Genomic DNA, 20,076 nt, shown 5'->3' with positions numbered 1-20,076 from the left:
TGCCATATATAAACTTTATACGCTATAAATAGATCAAATTTTCCTTGTACAAGGGAAAATTCGTGTTGCTTTAACAAATTATACGTGAGTAGTGCAAGTGAAAGCACGTGTTGACGCTTTCATTTAGCGAACTGCAACAGTATCGTCAGCAGCGAATAGCTTTTCTGCATCAATTGAGCGAAGCGTTCCATGGAAATACCACCGAGCCCACCGTACGAGCACTGAAACCCCTTCTGGGAGCGGCCAATCACTAAAAGCAGCGAATGGCGTGCAGTTCCATACTGCCTACGACAGTGCTCGTTGTAACGCAGTAGCCTGGGCCAATCGAATTGCGCGTACAACGTCTGTCCAATGGCTTCGTTCTGCAATGATGGTATATGATGAATGAGCAGCTTAAGCGTTTCAGAAGACACTCGTTGCTTCGTTTGCTGTTGCCTACCAAATCGTTTATTTTTTCAATTCCACGGCAGATGAGAAACGATTCGAATACCAGCACGGTTACGAACAGCAAGTAGATCATGCCGTTCGCCGAGAGCCCCTCGATCGATAGGATAAACCCACAGTCAGCAATCAGCGCGAACGTGCCATAGTATTGAATGAAAGAAAAGGGTCCAACTATTGAGCTAAAATCTTTGAGATGGCTACGTTGAAAATAGACACTTTATTAGCATTTAAAAGAGTTTTTCACGGTGTATATTATTCACACTTACTCAAGCAGATCGACGTGTCGAGAGATGTGACGGTTCAGTTCTGGCTGCAGAATGTTCCAGAACGTTGTCTGTTCTGTCCCGGACGACCATTTCTTACGATCAACTATCAATGTTTCCACGTTGCTAAAAGCATCCAGCAGTATCTGCATCTCAAGCTGGAATGCGTTCATGATCACGTAAAATATCCCGAACGACAGTACGTAGATCATGCCCCACACGTTCGACAGTAGACCGTAGCAAATTTGAACACCAGAATTGGGTACCACACGTCCGTCAATTTGTAGCATGAAAGCGTCCCTGTTGAATAGCTGTGTCGTCATGAACCAGAGCGCTTCTGCTAGCATCGTGCACACGAGAATAAGCTGTGTGCGATTGATTTCGAAAAACAAATTCGCACGCTGTCGGCGAACCTGCGTGTCGCCCTGACGATAGGAACGATCGTTCAGAAACGCCATGATTCGTGACAAAGTACTGTGCTTCATCTCGATAATGCCAATCCGCAGAGTACCCTCGGTAAAGCCCCAAATCGACGCTAACACGATGGCGGCTGATGTGTTGTCCTCAGGATGTATCATTAGTCGGTAGGCTTTGTAGAAGTACGATGCATTTACCAAAATAGGTAACAAGCGGTAGCTGATCCAGAGTGTCCGATCGAGCCAGTAGGTGGCGTCGTAGTGGATCGCACTAATTGCGGCCAGCGTTCTATAGAGATCGAAATAATCCGATCCTTCGTCGAACGTGGTGTACCGGCGTAGCTTCCGTCGTAATCCGTTCTGTATCCATCGAGGTGACATTTTGAACTGTGTCTTAAAACAGTTTCTTAGTGTCGCCATGGTGCAATGACAATTTCGCCAGGTGTCACTAATTATCTATTTTCAAAGCAAGTATTTACACTGAGTGGTAGGCAATTTGTACCATGTAGTGTTAATAGGGAATCATTAGTACTATATTGCTGTGGTGATGCTACGGAATAAATGATCAAAAACGAACCATTACGAATAAATTATAAGCATCGATCGTTACTTGCCGCATTAGTTTATTTGAATTTTTTTTTTAATGTTTTTATGTTACATTATCAGTTAATTGAAACATTGAAAGTTCCAACGTTTAGTTGAAGCTCATTTCTGATAACATTGAAGAGAGTAAACTGCATGCTCGCATAACGAGAAAAAAATCCCCGGACGACGGTAAACCCCCAGGCAAATAAAAGCGTAGTTTTAAAAGATCTAGAACAAAGCGCAAAAAAAGGACACGAACCACCGTTGGGAGATCGTTTGATATTGAAGCTTTATTGCTTCGCTCGTTTCTTCTCATTCATTACGGATAAAAAAACTGATACACTCAAAGGAAATAAATAGATTTCGTTAATAATTTTCTTTTATTGGATCGTATATCATCCATATCTTTATTTTAAAAAGAATATAAATGATGATAGAATTATCATTCATTGCATGAAATAGTGTGAGACATTGGTTATTCATGTTTTCTATTTGAGAATGAAGTATTGGAATTTAATGTTTCAAAACACTGAGGGACTATACATTTTTTGCATAAAATACAGAATACCTTATGTAGTGTTGCCATTATCGATAAGGTTTTTAAATGAAAATATATTATCTATTGCAAACTCTGATGGAAACTTAAGTAACATTAACTAGCATGGATGATATCACATCGTACAAACGACGCAAACTTGAATCGCGAATTGACTCCAGGAAGATCCAACATGTTTCGAGTTGAAAATAGGATAAAAAAATATCACGAAATTGGTTCCAACCCAAGATTGCCCAAGCTGTAGATAAAAAAAACGGCGATTGTCACGATTGTGTATTATTGAAAAGTTTCGACTCCGGTTTGTGTTTGGAACAAGTCCCTGCAATGCCGTTAAGCAGGCGAGCCGAGAATCTCTTCGGGGAAAAGCATCGTCTTAGTTTTTTAAAAGAGAAAAAGGGTGTGCTTTCCGTGCTGGTAATGGAGGTCGTTGGATGGATTGAGGGAAGAAAATAATTTGTACTAGAGTGCTTTTAAGTGCTCCGCGCGAACTTCCAACGATGACCAGATCGCTGGATTATGTTAGAAGAGACATTACTGTTGGGAAGGAGAGTAATAATGCAAAAGTTTCGTCGGTTTCGCTTTTTCTTGTGACCTTTCGATATCTTTAATTCATCGTTAATTTAATTGTACGGTAAAGATAATTTTACCCCGAAAAGTTCAATCCTCCTGTAGAAGCGAGAAAAGAAGGTCGTTCTTTATTGCATTTACGTCTGGTAAAATAATTATGAAAATAGGCTTCTTCGCCGCTCCAATCTGGTAATTCGACGTTAACCTTCTCTATCTTTTCTACGCTTCTTTTGCAGTATTTCCCAACGTGCCGTCTGCTCCGGGATTGTCCTGCGTCGGTGAAGACCGTAAGTAGCTCATGCCGGGAACCGTTTGATAATAGTCGTTTACCATCCTCATCCGCCGGCGGGTTCGCTGGTCTGCCATCGCGAAACGTTTCCGGACGCGTCCCGGGATCATTTTATCGACTCCACCCGACTTCATTCTCCCGAAGTTACTTAACATTTGTCGTCCCCGCAGTGAGACAGGGGGTGGCAGTTGAAATGGCCGCTTGGCCAAAGCCCGAGCATCTGTGTCATCTCGAGCTAAAAATAATGGTCCAGCGCTCCCTGCCAAGGAACCAAGGGCCGCCGTAAAACGATTTTTCGGTATAGCATGCCCCAAAAAATTCGCTCCTAATAGAAGACGCCATCGTGGGGCAGAAACCGCGTGGCCCAAGAAGATCCTGTGCCAACTGGCCTCCTCGCGGTCGCTTGCAGCAGCGTCATCCCGTCGGTGGTCCTTCTTCTCATACACTTCGCCATCAATTTTCGGGAGCACCGCCGTGGGTCATAATCGTAAAATAGTCAGCTGCAACTGTTACTACAGCCGCTGGGTCGTCGACGTTGGCGGCCCACGACGTACAGGAGCTGCGGGTGAAGCTCATAACTAGCTTCATGATCTTCATTAGAGTGAGCAAATAAGCTCCGGTATTGGGATATCGCGACCTCGGGGCGGAGCAGCTAGCCTAGAATATGGCGGTTCTTAGCCTTGCGGCTGGGATTTTGAAAGCACATTTTGCCCGAATGTGTGTGTTTGTGCCTGTCTGCGTGTATGTCCTTTCGATTTCGTATCAGTAGCCGCATGCTCCAAACTAGGTTGCTCTCGTTCCGCGCAGTTCCGCAGTTTGCGACATTACACCATCCTGAGAGAGAGAGGAGGGTCGCGTTGGTGCGAAGAGGGTTGGCAAGAATGCTATAAATTTTAGTTCCGGAATAAATCATAGCAGCCGCACTCGACGGAGCCCTCTGCATCCGTGCAACCGTGCTCACTGCATGGCGAATCGAACAGCCGCTAAAGATCCGCAGTCTCGACGCAATCGCCTTTTCTTTGGTGCAAATAAGGTATTTGAAGAAAAGCGTCCCTCCTGGCATCTGGCAGGCTGGAGAAAGGCGAGAAACTATCGAGGGTGTCGGGTGTTTTTTTTTCTTTCGTGCAGGTGACGTGATTCATCGTCCATTTTGTGCTCTCGATTAACGCCGGCAGCTGGTGGCACATTCGGCTACCGTTCGGCTTACAGGCGCTATTTGTGCACATAAATCTTCCTCACCCGTTGCACGGCGCTGGACTCTGGTGGGATCCTATCGGTTTCGGATCTGTGTGATGCCAATCGTGACAAAATGTGCACTATAAAATAGAAATGAAGGTGTGGCAAAGTGAGCGTAATGTATTTTCTTGCTCTTAAAGCACCTTTTAAGCTATGGGATCGTTTAGCGGTTGGGTTGTGTTAATTTGTCCCGTTCATGAAAATGCCAACTAATACGATGCTAAGCGTTGATCATTTCTTTCAGCTAGTATTTAACGAACGGTAGCGGTATTTCACCTCTTTGAAGTCTGTAGCCGTATCTTTTATGATCTATTCGATGTGGTGCCGCACATGGGAATACATCAAGGTATAACAAAAGTAGGATCATCAAAGCTGCTTCATGAGCAATGATGAATGCCGTCGAATGCAGCTGTGCGATTTGCCGCTTGATTATTATGTGTTTCGTTTGATGTTGTCTTTACATAGAGAGTTGCTGTTATGGCAAAACATGTGCTCGGATAATGGCTTTTGAAGTGTTGGACGTTGTCATTTAAAGTTCGTATGGTACAGCTATGAGTTAAGATGAACGGATATCTATTCATATTGCAACAGCTTAGTATGGATAAAATTAATTTCATGTACATCCTGGGGAGATGTTTGGGGTTTGGTTATACATCATGTATTGTCATACATGAAACAAAAATCTATCTGCGTTTTGGCATATGACACACATATATGGGCTTTTTTACAAATCTTGAAAGTCTTGTGATTCCCTTGAAGTGAATGACATCATTGATTGTTGCATGTTAACACTCGGTTTTTTTCTTCACTGTAATGTGCAAAAATACTTCATACACACCTCGGCTTCTATGCTCGTGATTCAAGACCCTTTGCTTACGATAAGTGGTCTTATTCAAGTTCGAAAATGGTTGTCAATTTAGTCTATCGATCGATTGCGGCAATCGTGGCTAGAACCGTTTAAACTGTGTGTTGTTTTAAAGCCGTTAATCGATCGTCCAACACCCTGACAATCATATTGACAAGAAACGTTTTAATTGGCAAACAGCAAACTCCGCTACCACAATAAATTGATATTCCAGGTGTCGGTATGTACCTCCGGGGTTCGATAATCTCACGCAAATCGCAATGACTCGTGGTGGAAGGAGAACCGACGGAGACGTCGACGATGAGCGATTACGTTTGCCTCAATTAACCCCGTTTTGCCTTGCGGCGGTCTAATGAAAGGAACGGCACCCGTCGGGCACAGATTTCGTTGGAATCCTTCACACGCAAAGCGCCCGCGGAAGCGTTGACGTTCGCACGCGATGCTATCCGAATATCATCCGCATGTCCGCATGGTTCTCCGCAGTAGATCTGATTAGAGTGCTACACCCTTCGCGGGCCAAAGGCCGAGGCGAGCACAAACAACGCACCGGAACCGGGGTTGCTTTCGAGGTTTCCTGGGAATGAATGGGAAAAAGTAGAGATTTTTTGTTGTTGCTTCAGCTACGGAACGGCGTGGTGTATCTCTCTTTCTCTCGATAGATAATACCTGAAATGGTGGTGTAGATTGCATATTCCGCTACTTCCCCAAATTCATCCCTGTTCCCAACGTTTCGCGCGTGCATTGATCGTTGTTTGACCGTCGACTGTGCTAAGGCGAACGCTGGGCACCGATAGACACTACCAAGCGGTCCGGACTTTGAAGTCCTCCTCCAGACGGCTCGTGACGGTGAACGCAAACCATTGCCAAGAGCGCTAACGATGGCCTTTCGGGAGCCTGGAATGGTGCGTAATGGAACACGCTTCAGCTTCAGTATCCCTTTGGCAAGGGGAAAACGCACGGCAATCGGCAAGGGGGACAGGTCGACCGGGCTTCTTCCTGTGCGTTGGTTCCACTCAGGTTTTGGGTCAGGACACGCACCGAAACGACGCCTTCCATCGTGACGCAGTGTTACGCAGTCCGCATCCGGCCACATCTGCATACGCGCGTGTAGCGGTTCTCGCCTGGCCATGTGTGTGTTTGCGTGTGTGTGTGTGTGTGTACCGCATCGGATATCCCGGTAGGGAATTTTCCAGCTGATTAAACCGATTTCTACCCACACTCACACACAGCCACCGGTCTAACGAGGCCCGGTGTCTATGGCGACACAATGGAAAATCACTGGCGCAATCACGGCTCGCCAGAAGCTGCCTCTTGTTCGCTTTTCCTTCGCGCGATGAAGGCCACCGGATGGAACGGTGCGGTGATAGTTTATTCATTTCTTGGTTAGCTGGTCGGCCTGCACGGCTGACAATTTGCCGGTGGGAAATGTGTGAGTACAGGGTGAGGTGTAGGGTTTGCCGATTGTATCCCTTGATTTACATTGGGGTTGATTGGTATCGCGCAAATGCGCTCACCCATATCATTTCGCTCGTTCGCATCCACCAACACCAGCCGGTGTGGCGAAGGAGCTAGCAAATCGGTCGGGTGAGCTGATCCGAACCCGCTGATGCGTTGCCGGCGAGGTTACATAAGCGCAGGTGTTTGTGTGTTAGGACGAACGGCCCTTTAGGATGCTGTAACTCCAATGTTCGCTGAAAATCCACCGGAAAAGGTGCGTTATTTGAATAAAGCAAAACACTGAACCACAAAAGTAGCTTGGGGCGTTTCATAAAGTTGATTTCAATCCGTCGGTTGCACAGTTTCACCACGCCAACGGAGGAAATCTCAAGATAATCAGCGCCAAAATTGCGGCTAAATAGTCGTTAATTAAGCAACAAACTAGCAAAACGCAACGAGGTCTGCATATCGGATCGTGCAGAGTTGGAACTTTGGTTTGGACAAATTTAAATTCATTTGATTTGATTCCCGTTCTCTGCTCACGTTCGCACGTTCGTCCTCTGCCGGTTGGTGTGTTTCCTTTGCCCTTTAGAAATGGTTCCTACACGAGCACGATGTTGGCTTTACAGCTCTCCCATGTGATACGACACCGTTCGTGGTATGATTAGCTTTGTTTTGGGCTACAAATTGTAATTAAATCATCCCGTGTTGCCGGCTGCCAACCGGAGCATATATTAGATTATGCTGGCCAATTTTCTGCCTGCCTGTGGGAATGCGGTATCGCAGTCGATGCAGTTGGATAAGCTGTGCCAGGACGTGTCCGAGGCGTACCGTGCAATGTATGCCTGGTCTCGAATATTCACCCGAATGCCGTTGGTGAGTGTAGGACCACTATCGTACGAGTGTCGGGGTTCCTGGACTTGCACATGCCGCTCAAGATGCTGCACCAAGGCGTAATGCTACTGTCGGAAGGAAGTAATCTGTGCATTGTCTTAGGCAGTTTGACGAAAGCTCCTTCGCTTGCCCAGTTCGCGACGGCATTGTGTAGCGCCACCGTAATGGAAGAAGCGGTGTAAAATTGCAGGAAATTTCGATGCCGTTCTGTCGGATGCATGTGTTTCGCTTGTGTATCTAGCTCAGGTATTTAATCGTAATTGCGATGGAGCAATTATTGGAGTATACTTAGCAGCACTTTACGCGAAATCCGCTGAGTGTTTGTCTTGCTTTTGTTAGTGTAATGTTTCTGCAAAATCCCTAAAGCACTTAAAATCCATCACAATCAATATTGGGTATTGTACTCAGAGCGATTGCAAAGAATCAATGTTTTGTTTTAGCCGGCTTAATGTTGTTTTAGATTTGAAAATTAATTCAAAGCTAATGGACAGAGAAAACGATTGCATTTGTTTTTAATCGTTTTCAAGCAAAAACAAAGAAATGATTCACTTGACTTGAATTCATTATTCGTATTGGACTTTGAACGGATGTTTGAATGATTTATTAAAACACCAGATTAAAGTAGCAGACAATTTTATGTAAAACCATTCATCTGCTATTTGGTGCTACTCTAACCTACGGTAGAAAAAATTTACTTCGTTCGTATCGCATTCCAAGATGGCGTGTGCTTGTAAATTTAATATAAACCAATCAGAAAACGCAACCCAACAACGAAAAACAAATAAACGATACAACGCGTCCGATCGGAAATGTTCTGCCAACGCGAGGGATGGTCCGGTCGACGTTATCAGCACGCGCGGGTCCTGCGCGCAAATTAAACATGTCGAATATTGATTTTAATTCGTTTACCATGTTTGAACTGCGTGCCCCCGGTAGTGCGGAATAAAATTGTTGTTCCACAGAAAACACATCGCTGTCCCGGACTCACCCAGGGAATTCTGTGTCTCGAATGCTGTCACAAATTGCGAAGGCAAGCATCTAGGTGTGGGATAAGGAAGCAACGAGAACCAGGACATCAGCAGCATCGGATATCAATCTTCTGTCCTTTTGCGCGTTTCTCTATCGTTGAGTGGAAAATGTTTTTAAAAATACTTTTGCGCTCCATTTCCTAGCACGATGGGGCGCGCGTGTGTCTCCCCGGCTAGGAGAGCCTTTTTTTTCGAAAACATGATTTAACATGCAGTTTTTCGTCACCCCTAGTCGCGGCTAGAGTTGAGCTGTATTTTTTCTTTGTCCATCACACATTTATTGGTCGTTGTGCTGCGGTGCATAGGGACGTGACGAAAGCTCCCCGAGGGTTTTCTTGTGTTCCGCTGCACTCGTGATGCTTCCGGTGAATTTCGTTGGTAGATAAAATTGTCGCTTTTTTGCGCTTCTGTTGGCTCTTACCACAACACCACTCTCTAACGAACACGTATGAGAAATGTGCATACAGGAGCTAGCGAAAATTTTCGCTGTCTCTGAGCGTACGCTGAAAGCTTATCTAGTTATGCGTTTTCCACATTTTTTTGCTCAAATGTTGAGGCAAAAATGCATAACAGACTACAAAAAAATGGCAAAATGGAACGGTTTTTTTTTGCACACACCGCCCAACATCGAAACGCGCTGGGTCGGTTGCTGGTGTGCAAAAGTGGGAGTAAAAAAAATCTGTCGGGATACACTTTTTGCGAGCATAAGTGAATGGTTTTGCCAAATGCCGCCCCCCTTCAAAGGCTTCCTTGCCCTGTGTGTCCTGTGGGCTTCTGTTGGCCTGGGGCCAGCCTAACCGCCTCCAAACCGGACAGGACTAAATGCGCAAATGGGGACAAACTTTCGCAATAAAGTGGGCGGTGGCGCAAACGGAGAGTGCCAGAAGAGATAAAAAGAGAAGCCAAATGGAGAGAAAAAAATGGTTGGGCCAAAAATACGGCGGCAAAGCAGCAAAATAAAATCGCCCAACCGTAGTAGATACTGCCAGCACGCTTTCAGCCGGGACCTCTCCATATTCCAATATGTTTATCATCCATTAGGTAAAATGTGCGAATATGTGAAGAGGAGCGTGTTTCGGTCCCGGGAAACTTTCCCTGTTTGGTTGCTGGTTCGCCGCCCACTCGGCCCGTAGGCGTACCGTATAAATTGCAGTGGAAATTTGTTTATGACACTTTATTTGCCGGGGAGCCGATTCGCCAAACGCTCGTCCAAAATGGGATCGCACGGGAGATGAAGGCGGAAGATTCGTGTAGATAAATCAAATAAAGTGGTTTCTACAATTGATGTGTCTTTTTTTTTTGGGTGGGGTTTCCAGCCAGTGGCAGACAAACATGATGGTGGCTTAGTGGGAAACTGATCGTTATGAAGCTAGTGTGCAGTCATACTCCATTTTTCTCGGTGATTTACCTTGGCGTTACACAAGTGATTGGGTGGATGCACTTTTACTTTGCAAACTGCAATAGAAACGTGAGCATCGAGTAGCTTTTCTCTAGCAGCTGGGCGAAGCTGTTCATGGAAATTTCACCAACTCCAGCGAAGCTAAAGTTGATCGTCTCTCCCGACTGTGCCGTAATTAGCAGGAATGTCTGCTTGACTTGACGGTACGGTGTGATCATTCGCCGATCGGAACAGTGCAGCTGCAGTGTCCAATCGAAATCGTACAGCACTGCCGCAATGCGAGGCTTCTGTGAGGGATATGTTGAATGAAATTTGTGTTCCTTATGGCTGTGTGTAGCTCTGGTTTCTTACCAAATCTCTTAAATTTTCGATGCCACGACAGAGCAGAAACGATTCGGTGAGAAATACAGTCATAGAGATGATGTAGACGATGGAGTAGCTCGACACGCCACCCGACGCCAGGATAAGACAGCAGTCCGCGATGACGAGATATGTGCTGTAGTACTGTACGAACGCGATCGGACCGATGACTATTTTCAGCTTCTGTAAATTGCTGAAATCATGCAGCATTAGCTTAGGTACGCAGAGCATCTTCGAAATCGACGAGAAATCACTCACGACAGCAGGTCTTCTAGTCGGTATATATGGGGTCGCAGATTTTCGATGATGTCGCCCCAAAAAACCGACCCATCGTTTCCCTCGAGATGGTTTGCTGCAGGTCGCAACTCCCGTCCAACCTGTGCCAATGAATGCAGCAAGATGTCGATCTCCAACCAGAAGGTACAAAGCAGCATGTGGCACATCATGAAACCCATGCAGTACATACCACCCCAGCACATCGTCAACACACCGTACACGATCTGCACCGGCCACTCGCCGACGACTTGTCCACGAAACTGAAGCATGAAATCTTCCAGCATCAGCACGTTAGTCGCCGCAAAGCAAATGATCTCGATGAAGTTCACCGTCATGACAGCCAATGTGAAGCGGTTGCTTCGACGATAAAAGTCCGCACGTCTTGTGAAAGTCCACGGGTCCGATCGTTGGTAGGAGTGATCGTTTAGGAAGGTGCGCATGCACATCAACACCGGATAGTACCACTCCAGAATGGCCACGCGAAGGATGACCGCACTGAAGAACCAAAGCACACCAAGGATGTTGGCATTACTCAGGCTGTTCGGTTGCCAGTGGGACAACACCCAGTACGCCTTGTGCACGTAGCTGAGATAGATCAACCCGTACAGCGTGCGGTAGAGATACCAGAGGGTTCGCCAACGCCAACCCTCCGCCACGAAGTGGATCGCGAACAGCTTCTCGAAGTACCGCTGGACGATGAAGAAATCGGAGTGCTCAGTGAAGTGCGTGATGCGATGCAGAAACTCTCGACGAACCGAAGCGATGCGCCGTGAAAGGTTCATTTCGAAACGCTTTCTGTTTAAGATCTGGCATCCTTCATCCTTAATGTCTTTTATAGTTGACAAGAAGGTGGTATTTGTTTTGCATATCGGTACCATAGTAACTGTGTCAATGCTGTGCCCCTTTTTTGTGAGGAGGAAATTATATTCTGCGTTCCATTTCACACCTCCTAGATGGCACACGGATTGCCCGGAGTGGGTGCTCTGATTGGACCTGTAATTAGAAGTGCTTTCGCACCAGTACAATTGGCACATCGTCGTTGTTTGATCTTTGATCTATTAATCTTGGTGGTAATTAATAGTCGCACTGCTTTCCAGGTTTGTTAATTGTCACCTGTGTGGGTGGGAAAATTGATACTAATTAACTATTACGTCGTCATCAAAAGAAGCCTCGCTGAGTTCAAGTTGATGGTAAAACTCAAAATGAAACATGGAGAAATTCATGAAATTCTCGGAATAAACCCACCCCGGTACCACTAAAGTGCAGTAGAGTTCTCTCTAGGGGGGAATTGTTTTATACATTGTATAATTTATTTGAATAGAAAATAGCTAGCAACGATCGCTTCGTAAGCTCGCTCATGGACGAATCCGGCTTCCTTAGCGCCGCGTTAGGGACATTACTTTGAACACAAAATGTTCTTTGCAAACAAAAACACAAACACGAGGCAGGAAAAATCGATTGAAGTTTTGATTCATTTTCGCACCATTTATTCGTACCGGAGCTTTGAGCAAATGGACCGTGAATATTAGATTCTACCGGGCCAGCACAAGGGTTTTCCTAATTGGAGCTACGAGGCGCAGCTCGCTATTTTCCCGCAACGAACCTTCCCATGGTGGACCGGCGAACCCGAATTTGCTTTTCTACTTGTTGCCGCGGGTTCGCGCGAGCACCAGATGCCCAGGCGCAGGATGAAAATCAATTGTACAAACCCGGGTTTTCCGCCTACCCCGTGATGAGCAGATTAATCAGCGAGCAAACTTTCACGGCTTCTCCGCTCGCCGGAACACGCTAACTGTCACCTCGGTTTCGGAATCGAGCGTCGTCGTCGTCGTCGCCGGCTGCAAAGACAAACAACAAGCCCTGCTCAACATCCGTGCCCGTTTCCGTTGCCGGGAAATAAAACGCGCGTCCAGAAAAAGCACGATTTCGCGTACGTTCAAACAGGACGAACTCGTTGCTTATCACTCTCACTCGCCGTCGCTCCCGTGGTGTTGCTGCCGGGTGGCGCTGCATCTGTTCCGATTGATTGTTCTATGTAAATTTGAACACTCGCGATTTGAACAGAGCCAATCTGGCCGGAGGGCACCGGTTCCCGGGCAGGACCTTGGCGTCGGATTGTTGATGTTTGATTTGTTTGCCTGAGGAACAACTCGTCCGCGCTTGGATGGCTCCCAATCCTTTCCTGCCATCGTGAACACGATGGAGTACGGAAAACGCAATCAACTGCGCATGGGGATTGTTTTGGAATTTGATTCCAGGATGGGTTCGCGGTGGGCAAGCTGACAGACAGCAACGCCTTCCATGCGCCATAGAAAGCGGAAGATTTCACTTTCGCAGGTGGTTTCTTTTGTTCACCTGCCGGCCACACGCTCATAGTGATAGCAGGCATCAGCCAAACGCCACATCCTAGCGGGAAATCTCCGCTTCCAACAGGTGCGACGAAGCAACAGCCGTCTTGTGACGATCGGCGACTGATGGATTCGAGGGCGAGCCCCTGTTTACCTTTCCTACAGCGAGTGTGTTTTTCATCACCGTACAGCAACCATCCATGGATTTGCTGTTTACCATCCACACCGTTGATTTGATGGACGACCTCTCGATAGACTTCCTGGGGGCTTTTTCACCCGCACTATCTCAATCAGATAAACTAAAAATGAACTCATCCGTGTACTTTCCTCGGAAGCGAAAGACAGAGGTGTTGGCGTGCCGAACGTGTGCTGGAGTGGGTTTCGTTTTGCAAAAGTTTCATAAGAACGTCAGCTTAATCATGGTTATCTTCAAACAGTCCACGAACACTCGTTAAAATTAACAACCGCTTTTGTTATCGCCGCTCGCTACTTCCGCAACACGTTTACGACACTGTTCGTTATCTATCGGCAGAGGCTTTTCTGGTGTTTTCGCTGTCTTAAGATACGTTTTTAATTCCTTAAAGCAGTGGTAATTTACATGTTTTCGTGATTGTGAATTTCTCGAAGCACAATGATGCGAATTCACGACAAGCGATTCATGGGAACATAGGAATGTAAATGTTGAACATATGCAAGGATTCCTTGGTACTCGTCGCTTGTTGTTTTACAACAAATTGCAACAAAATTATCATTTCAATGTTTCACACGAATAGCAATTTTTTGCACCAATGTTGAATTACTGCAATGATTGCTGTGAGGCCCAGTGAAAGCTGAGCTGAACGTGTGTGCTGGGTTAGTTCGTATATAATGATAATTTAATTTTTACATCACTCCATCCTTTCTCTCTCTCTTTCTCTCTCTCTCTCTCTCTCTCTCTCTCTCACTTCCTTTCTGGCTAACTCGTGTCTCGGTTAATTGTAATCTCACTGATGAAGCTCGAGCTCGCATGCCAGAAAGACGACGACTGTCAGCAACAATGAAAAAGTGAGCACACATAATTTATGCACATAATGCTCCTGCGAGTTGGCGTACGAATGAGGAAAGCTTTCGGTTTTTCAACCCGTCATACGGTTTCCTAGTCGCCCTGCGTGCTCTGTGCTCGGGGAAAAAAAAAACACTACCAGAACCGGGATGAAGAATATCTTCAATGTTACGTTTTGATTGTGGGCTGCGCTAGAAGCGCCTCATTAAAGAGATGAATTACCGTCACCGGAAGGGCAGCAGATGGTGCAGATGGTGGACACTTTTGCTCCTTTATCCCCTATCGCCCCGCTCAAACATTTGCCCGGTTTGAGCCGCTAGCTTCACCAGACAGTGGAAAACCTGCGCTCACTCTAATCCGGAACCGGGAAGGGCAGCTCTCTTTTTAACCCAAAGCTCGTCAGGTTTATCGCTCATCGGTTTGGCTTTCTGGTGATGGAACGGTCCGTATGCAATGTGCTCGAGTGCTCGAGCGTTTTGTGGGCTTAGGCAGGCAGTTACATAACCCTATATCTCCTCTCGCCGACCAACGACCAAGGTTTGTTGGCTCGCCATTACGCCACCCGATGGGTGTGATCGTTGTGATGATGTCTCGCAGGAGAGCACCCTGGCAGCCGATGGCATACTTAATCCGCATCCCGCAGGAAAAAGGATTATGAATTTAGTACCTGCTATGAAATGAAAGGAACTTCAAACTCATTCGCTGGCTGGCTGTACGGTGGAAGTGGCACTACCGGAAGCGGTGAGTCGCCGCAGTTGGGGTTTGAATTTTTAATGCACAATGTACGTTGAGAACGGGCGGATATCCACCGGAGGTTCCGGTTTGGTCCCAAAATAATACCGTTCAGTCCCCCGTCGAGCGAAACGGGAAGGGTGTTAAATCTTGTTATCAGTTTTGAAAACTATAACAGTTTTTTTTGTGGTTCCATTCCGGAGAGATCGTTCACTGTGCAAGGAAGCTAAGCGAAACGAAGGCGTGATTAAATGAGAGGTCGTTTTTTTTTGCTCAAAACTTAGCAGAAGGAGTCAGTTGAGCAATAAGCACGAGACGGAGCACTATCTCTGCTTAACTACTGCGCACAACTTTATCTCGGGTGAAAAATCCATCCCGTCGGATGTGCGAACACTCCTCGTGGAAATCCAATAATCAGGCTCACCCAGACCTCGAGGTTTAAAAAGAGCGGTACGGTTTTTACGATGCTGTTTTCGTTTCGATTTTAGTAGCGTTCTGTCTCGAGCAACAAAACATGCTAAAAACCGTCGATGCAATGGATCGTATTCTCTTTATCTTCCGTTAGGAACCTGCGAGAGTTGCATTACACAGCAGGGCGGTGGCGCGCATAATGTGAGCTAGTTTTTGCCAGTTTACCAAAGTGAATGTTTCGTTCGTTTCTCTTCTCGCTCGTAAGCCCAAAATTTACATATCCTTCCCCGAGCCGGCTGGGAAGAGACATATTCTAGGTTGAACTTTTAGATTGATGAAGCTTAAATAGTTGTTCCGAAAGCCCGAAACGCTAAACGACGGAACGTAATGCAGTTAATGAGCGGCTGCTGATAGCTTCCCGTAAGCCGCACATTGTGAGCCAGAGAAAGTTTGATACACGTTGAAGTGTGTGTGTATTTTAGGTCCATAGGTCCGGCATCGCCCGCTTCCGCTTGCCAGTTGTATCCGATTTTCAACCATCGGACTTCCGGCCGTTGGGTTCGAGATGAGGCTCACCGGGTTCGCGTACAGCTTGCACAACTTTTCAACGGTGCTTGGACAATTTCATATTGCAATTCCGCCGCACGTTCTAGCAGAGATCCTCGCCACCCAAACCAGCGCTGTGGGCCTGTACAATGTGAGCTTGGATAGGGCAAACTTACCCAACTCGATCTGGCAGCTCGTTCGAATGGCCGTTCGGCCTTAACGATGGTTGCCAGGAACGATCCGTTACCGGGCCAGCTCGTGGTCCTGCTTTTCGTCGCCAGGACACTGTGTAACGGGTGGCTGTTTCGAGGAAAATCGCTTCGTTTGATCGCCGAACGACGGCAGGAGTGGGCCGTAGACGGCAACGAATGGAAACGAGCAGTAATGGAATATTAATTTTTGCCGTTAAGCCACCACACAGCAGCCACCGAGGCCCTAACCCTTTTTCCGGCGACCAGTGCGCTTTGCATAACGTCGGTCCGGTCGGTGGGGTAAAGTGCCAGGATTAAACGCACCCTCTCGCGGGTGGTTGGGAAAATGGGAATGTAAAATATGAAATATAGCCCGCCGGAATGTACTGTTCGATTGTGGGATATAGCGTAATGTGTGTGCCTCCTCCCGGTAGATGCCGTGTGATAGAGGAGTACCGTCGTTGGGCATTCGCGTACGTGAACGTTGAGCAATTTTTTTTTGTTTGCAAAATTAATACACGACCCAGGCACACGGTGGTGGTGCTCGCAAACCCGTTGGCCTTTAATGTTGGGATAAACATTTTCGGGTTGTACCGGATGGTGGGTTGTGTAATTAATGGAATAAAATGTTCGTTTGATCGAAATCACCATCGTAGCTGGCTGGGCTTGGGTTGCCATTCTCGGTGCAAAATATTCAACACGTTGGAATTTATTAAATGCCCAAAATAATGGGGCTCCGCCGGAAGACCAAATACAAAAAAAAATGGAATTGCGGAGTGTGACACATAATTCGTGAATCACGAGGTGGGTGCTAGCATTTTGTGTGTGTGTGCTTTTTCACCTATGCTACTCCGAATTGTCCCCGAACGATTCCCCCGTGTTTGCACAGGTTTGCTGGGTTCTCGCATTTCCAATCGGCGAATAAATAAAGCTCCTACAGCCAGAGCGTCCAGCGACAGCCTCTCAAAGCACTTTTGCCTTTCTTTTCCCCATAGAACTGTGGGCAGTTAACGGCTTAATTGACTTAATCCAATTATCCTTCCGGGGTGTGATGATGTCGGCCAGTCTCGGGAAAAACGCACCCGGACAGTAAACCCGGAGGCGGGTAAAGTGATATGGCAAGAGAGATGCGCATTAACGCAATCCACATTCCACCGGGAGGCTTTGGTTGGTCAACTTCGTTTTTTCTTCTTCTTTGTACTTTTTCCTCTCCTATCGAGAACAGGCCATCCCACCGAAGGGGGTTGGCCTGTTGATGTTGATAGAACGGGACGAAACGATCCCCAGGCGTTGCCGGGGTGTAAAGGTGGTCGCACCAGGACTACGGGTTTTTTCTACGCCTTTTCCACAGTGTGCCGGATGCAGGCCGACTAGTTTGCGTTTATTAGATTTTCCACCAGTAAACGGATGAGCGGATGAAGGCGCACGGTTGTGCCTGGGATGTGTCCTGGGTTGTGGCCACACACCCTGGGGCTGTTTTCGGTTCAGCTAGGGCCTGGGTAGCTGTGGAGGCTGTTGAATCCAGAAACCACGAGCAACCAAGCACTGTCGATGTGAGATGATGGTATTTGTGAATGGTTATTCACACGGGCGTGATATCGAGTCAGCTTAGTGACTAATGCTCACGCCATAACGAAGAGGAAGTGTATTTATTATCGAAAGGATGTATAACGCTCATGCCAAAATGGCTGTCTACGTACGGAGCTTTTACCAGGCTGCAGTTTAAGCCAACAAATAAATTATATATACACTCTTTTAACCTAACGTATTATCGAAGTAATAAACGTTTTTTTTTTACAAAAGAATAACATATTCATGTTGAACTGCTGCCCTCGCGTTGACGATTGATTCGTCGAGGACCTCGTACATCCCTCAGTATGATGCAGTCGAGGGAACGCTTACAACAAACAACGCCTTGTAAAGCTCTGTCGCACTCCCATTTCAATTCACTTAACTGCGGCTAACAGCATCAAATCTTCACCCACCATACGCTAACTGTTGCTCGCGTTGAACGGCAAGGCTTGCGGTTGTTAAGTAACGTCGCTGTGGTTGCAGAAGCAGCAGACTCGAGTGCGTGACCGAATCCAATTTTATTACGTTGTTCGTCTTGTGTACGTAAGTCTGGAACACCGACTCAAAACGCAAATATTAGCATCCTACCTGGGCATCCGTCTGGTGGGTGAGTCTTTATCGGACCCGAGCGACCAGCGTGTGCAGGAAAAGTGGAATGTTTCCCCGGGCCGCGAGTATACCTGGTGGTTTTGTATCCTGTTCGCAGCGGTTCCGGTAACATCTTCTCCCTGCGTTGGTTCACTCGGCTCACCCGGTCGAACTTTCCCGTGGCGTCCTTTTGCACGGGGAAACTTTCGTAACCGCTAATGCCGAACAAGGTTGCTGCGTGTTCGTCCTTCCGAATCTTTACCGTCTTTGCGTGCGCTTTACATTGGCCAACCCGGTTGTGGACCATGCCACGAAATTCGTCAGGATGAGTGGGTGACAGTAGTTGTTTGGATGCTGTGGAGCAGCATCTCCGTTACTTCCAGCAAAACATGATTGTCCGCATCGTTCGCTGCTTGTACACTTTGTCCGAAACCGTCGGGGTCGCGCAGCCACACGCACGGGTGCATTCTGGCGGAATGGCTGGAAATCATGCCGCTCGTTCTACAGGTTAGAGCGAAATATAAGCACATTCTAACTACATTCAAGCTCTATTATATCTCGCTTGCCAGCGAGGCTAAACTTATCGAAGTTGCACTTCGAGCACTCTCCACCATTTCGGAAACGAACGAAATTGTGGCGAGTTGAAACTGAATGTAAGTAGCATAACGTAGACGACGTTCGAGAGCGTCGCGTGGAGAGAGTCGTTGCGCTGCTGCTGTAGTTAATTCGGTGAACTGACTAAGTGAGTCCCATAGCACACACACACACACACACACACACACACGCGCGAGGGAAGGTTTACTTGTTTCGGTGGGTCTGTTTCTAGTGATGAATGGATAAATAACGCGATCCCGGCCTTCATTACTATGTATGAAAGTTTTCGCATTATTCAGAGTTTTGCCGCTCCGTCAAGGATCACGGATGTGCTTGTTTGCGCTGGGAATGGCAACCAGCACAGTTGGGCGCTCCGCGAAGCAACTGTAGTGAGCAATATGGCGAATTATTCATGCGATACCCCTAATATATTATATAAGCACTTCTCGCACCAAACTTGCCTAATGTGCATCGTTTCCGCGCGCTTCATCTTTGCCCACAGGTAGCATCTACCGAAGAGGAGCTAGAAGATGGCGTAAGCTGTACCGGATAAATGGACACATCTTCCAAGCGAAGCGATTCAATCGAGTAAGTATACGCGCCGTCAATCCATTCCATTTTTTTTTTGCTTCGATCGATCTAGCGCTGGAAAAGCTGTTACAAGGAGCGCCTTAATCCTATCATCGACTCCAGCGATCTCCCGCTCGGTTCCGGAAGTCAGAACTGAGAGCAGGCGTCAGCAGCTCCGTTTCAGGCTATTGAATTTTCTTCATTACACGTTGGGCTTAATGTGGATATGCGGCGTTGCATCGTCGAGCGTGCGCGCGTGTGTGTATATGGTTGCGTGCCGGTAATGGTGCTGCAGATGAAATTTAACGAGCAACAAAATGGCGAGAAAAAATATTATCCCTTGGTTTAATTTTTTTCCGGACCCACCATCACCACGGGCAGGTCGTGCGATAATGGAACGTCTAGGTGTGTGGCACTCCTTTGCCACGTGGAACCGGGTGAAACCCTATTAGTCCGTTAATTTAAAGCCGTCAAATTTAATTTTTATCCACTGCGAAGCTGGCGAGAGCTTTTCCCGACCTTTGCTTGCTGCTGGCACGCTGCTTACCGTTTTACATGTAATCTCTTTTTCTTTTTCCTTTCGTTTCTTTTACTGCCATTTTCTCTCACACAAAAACACACACACCCACCCACCTGCAGAAAGCCTTCTGCGCCTTCTGCCACGACCGCATCTGGGGTCTAGGACGGCAGGGATTCAAGTGCATTCAGTGCAAGCTGCTGGTGCACAAAAAGTGCCACAAGCTTGGCAACAAACCGTGCAGCAACGAGCACGTCGAACCGGTCTTCAAGGAGCGTGATGTAAGTATTGGCCCGGTAATGTAAGTATGCGCAAGAGCTAGAGCAGGAATTCACAGTAACTCGCAGTTT

At 47.0% G+C, this 20,076-nt stretch overlaps 1 protein-coding gene across 1 annotated transcript in view; it reads left to right on the top strand.

Moving 5' to 3' along the window:
* Nucleotides 1-20,076, top strand: part of LOC128726151 (atypical protein kinase C) — a 58,144-nt gene that overhangs the window by 30,172 nt on the left and 7,896 nt on the right. The window contains exons 4-6 of the mRNA XM_053819944.1: nucleotides 3,068-3,118; nucleotides 19,142-19,227; nucleotides 19,849-20,007. Coding sequence (XP_053675919.1) covers nucleotides 3,068-3,118; nucleotides 19,142-19,227; nucleotides 19,849-20,007 — 296 coding nt within the window. The remainder of the gene's footprint in view (nucleotides 1-3,067; nucleotides 3,119-19,141; nucleotides 19,228-19,848; nucleotides 20,008-20,076) is intronic.

Source organism: Anopheles nili, chromosome 2 (genome assembly GCF_943737925.1).
Source record: "Anopheles nili chromosome 2, idAnoNiliSN_F5_01, whole genome shotgun sequence".
Lineage (NCBI taxonomy): Eukaryota > Metazoa > Arthropoda > Insecta > Diptera > Culicidae > Anopheles > Anopheles nili.
Note: the sequence above shows the minus strand (reverse complement) of the source record. Positions and strands in the feature narration are given on the sequence as shown.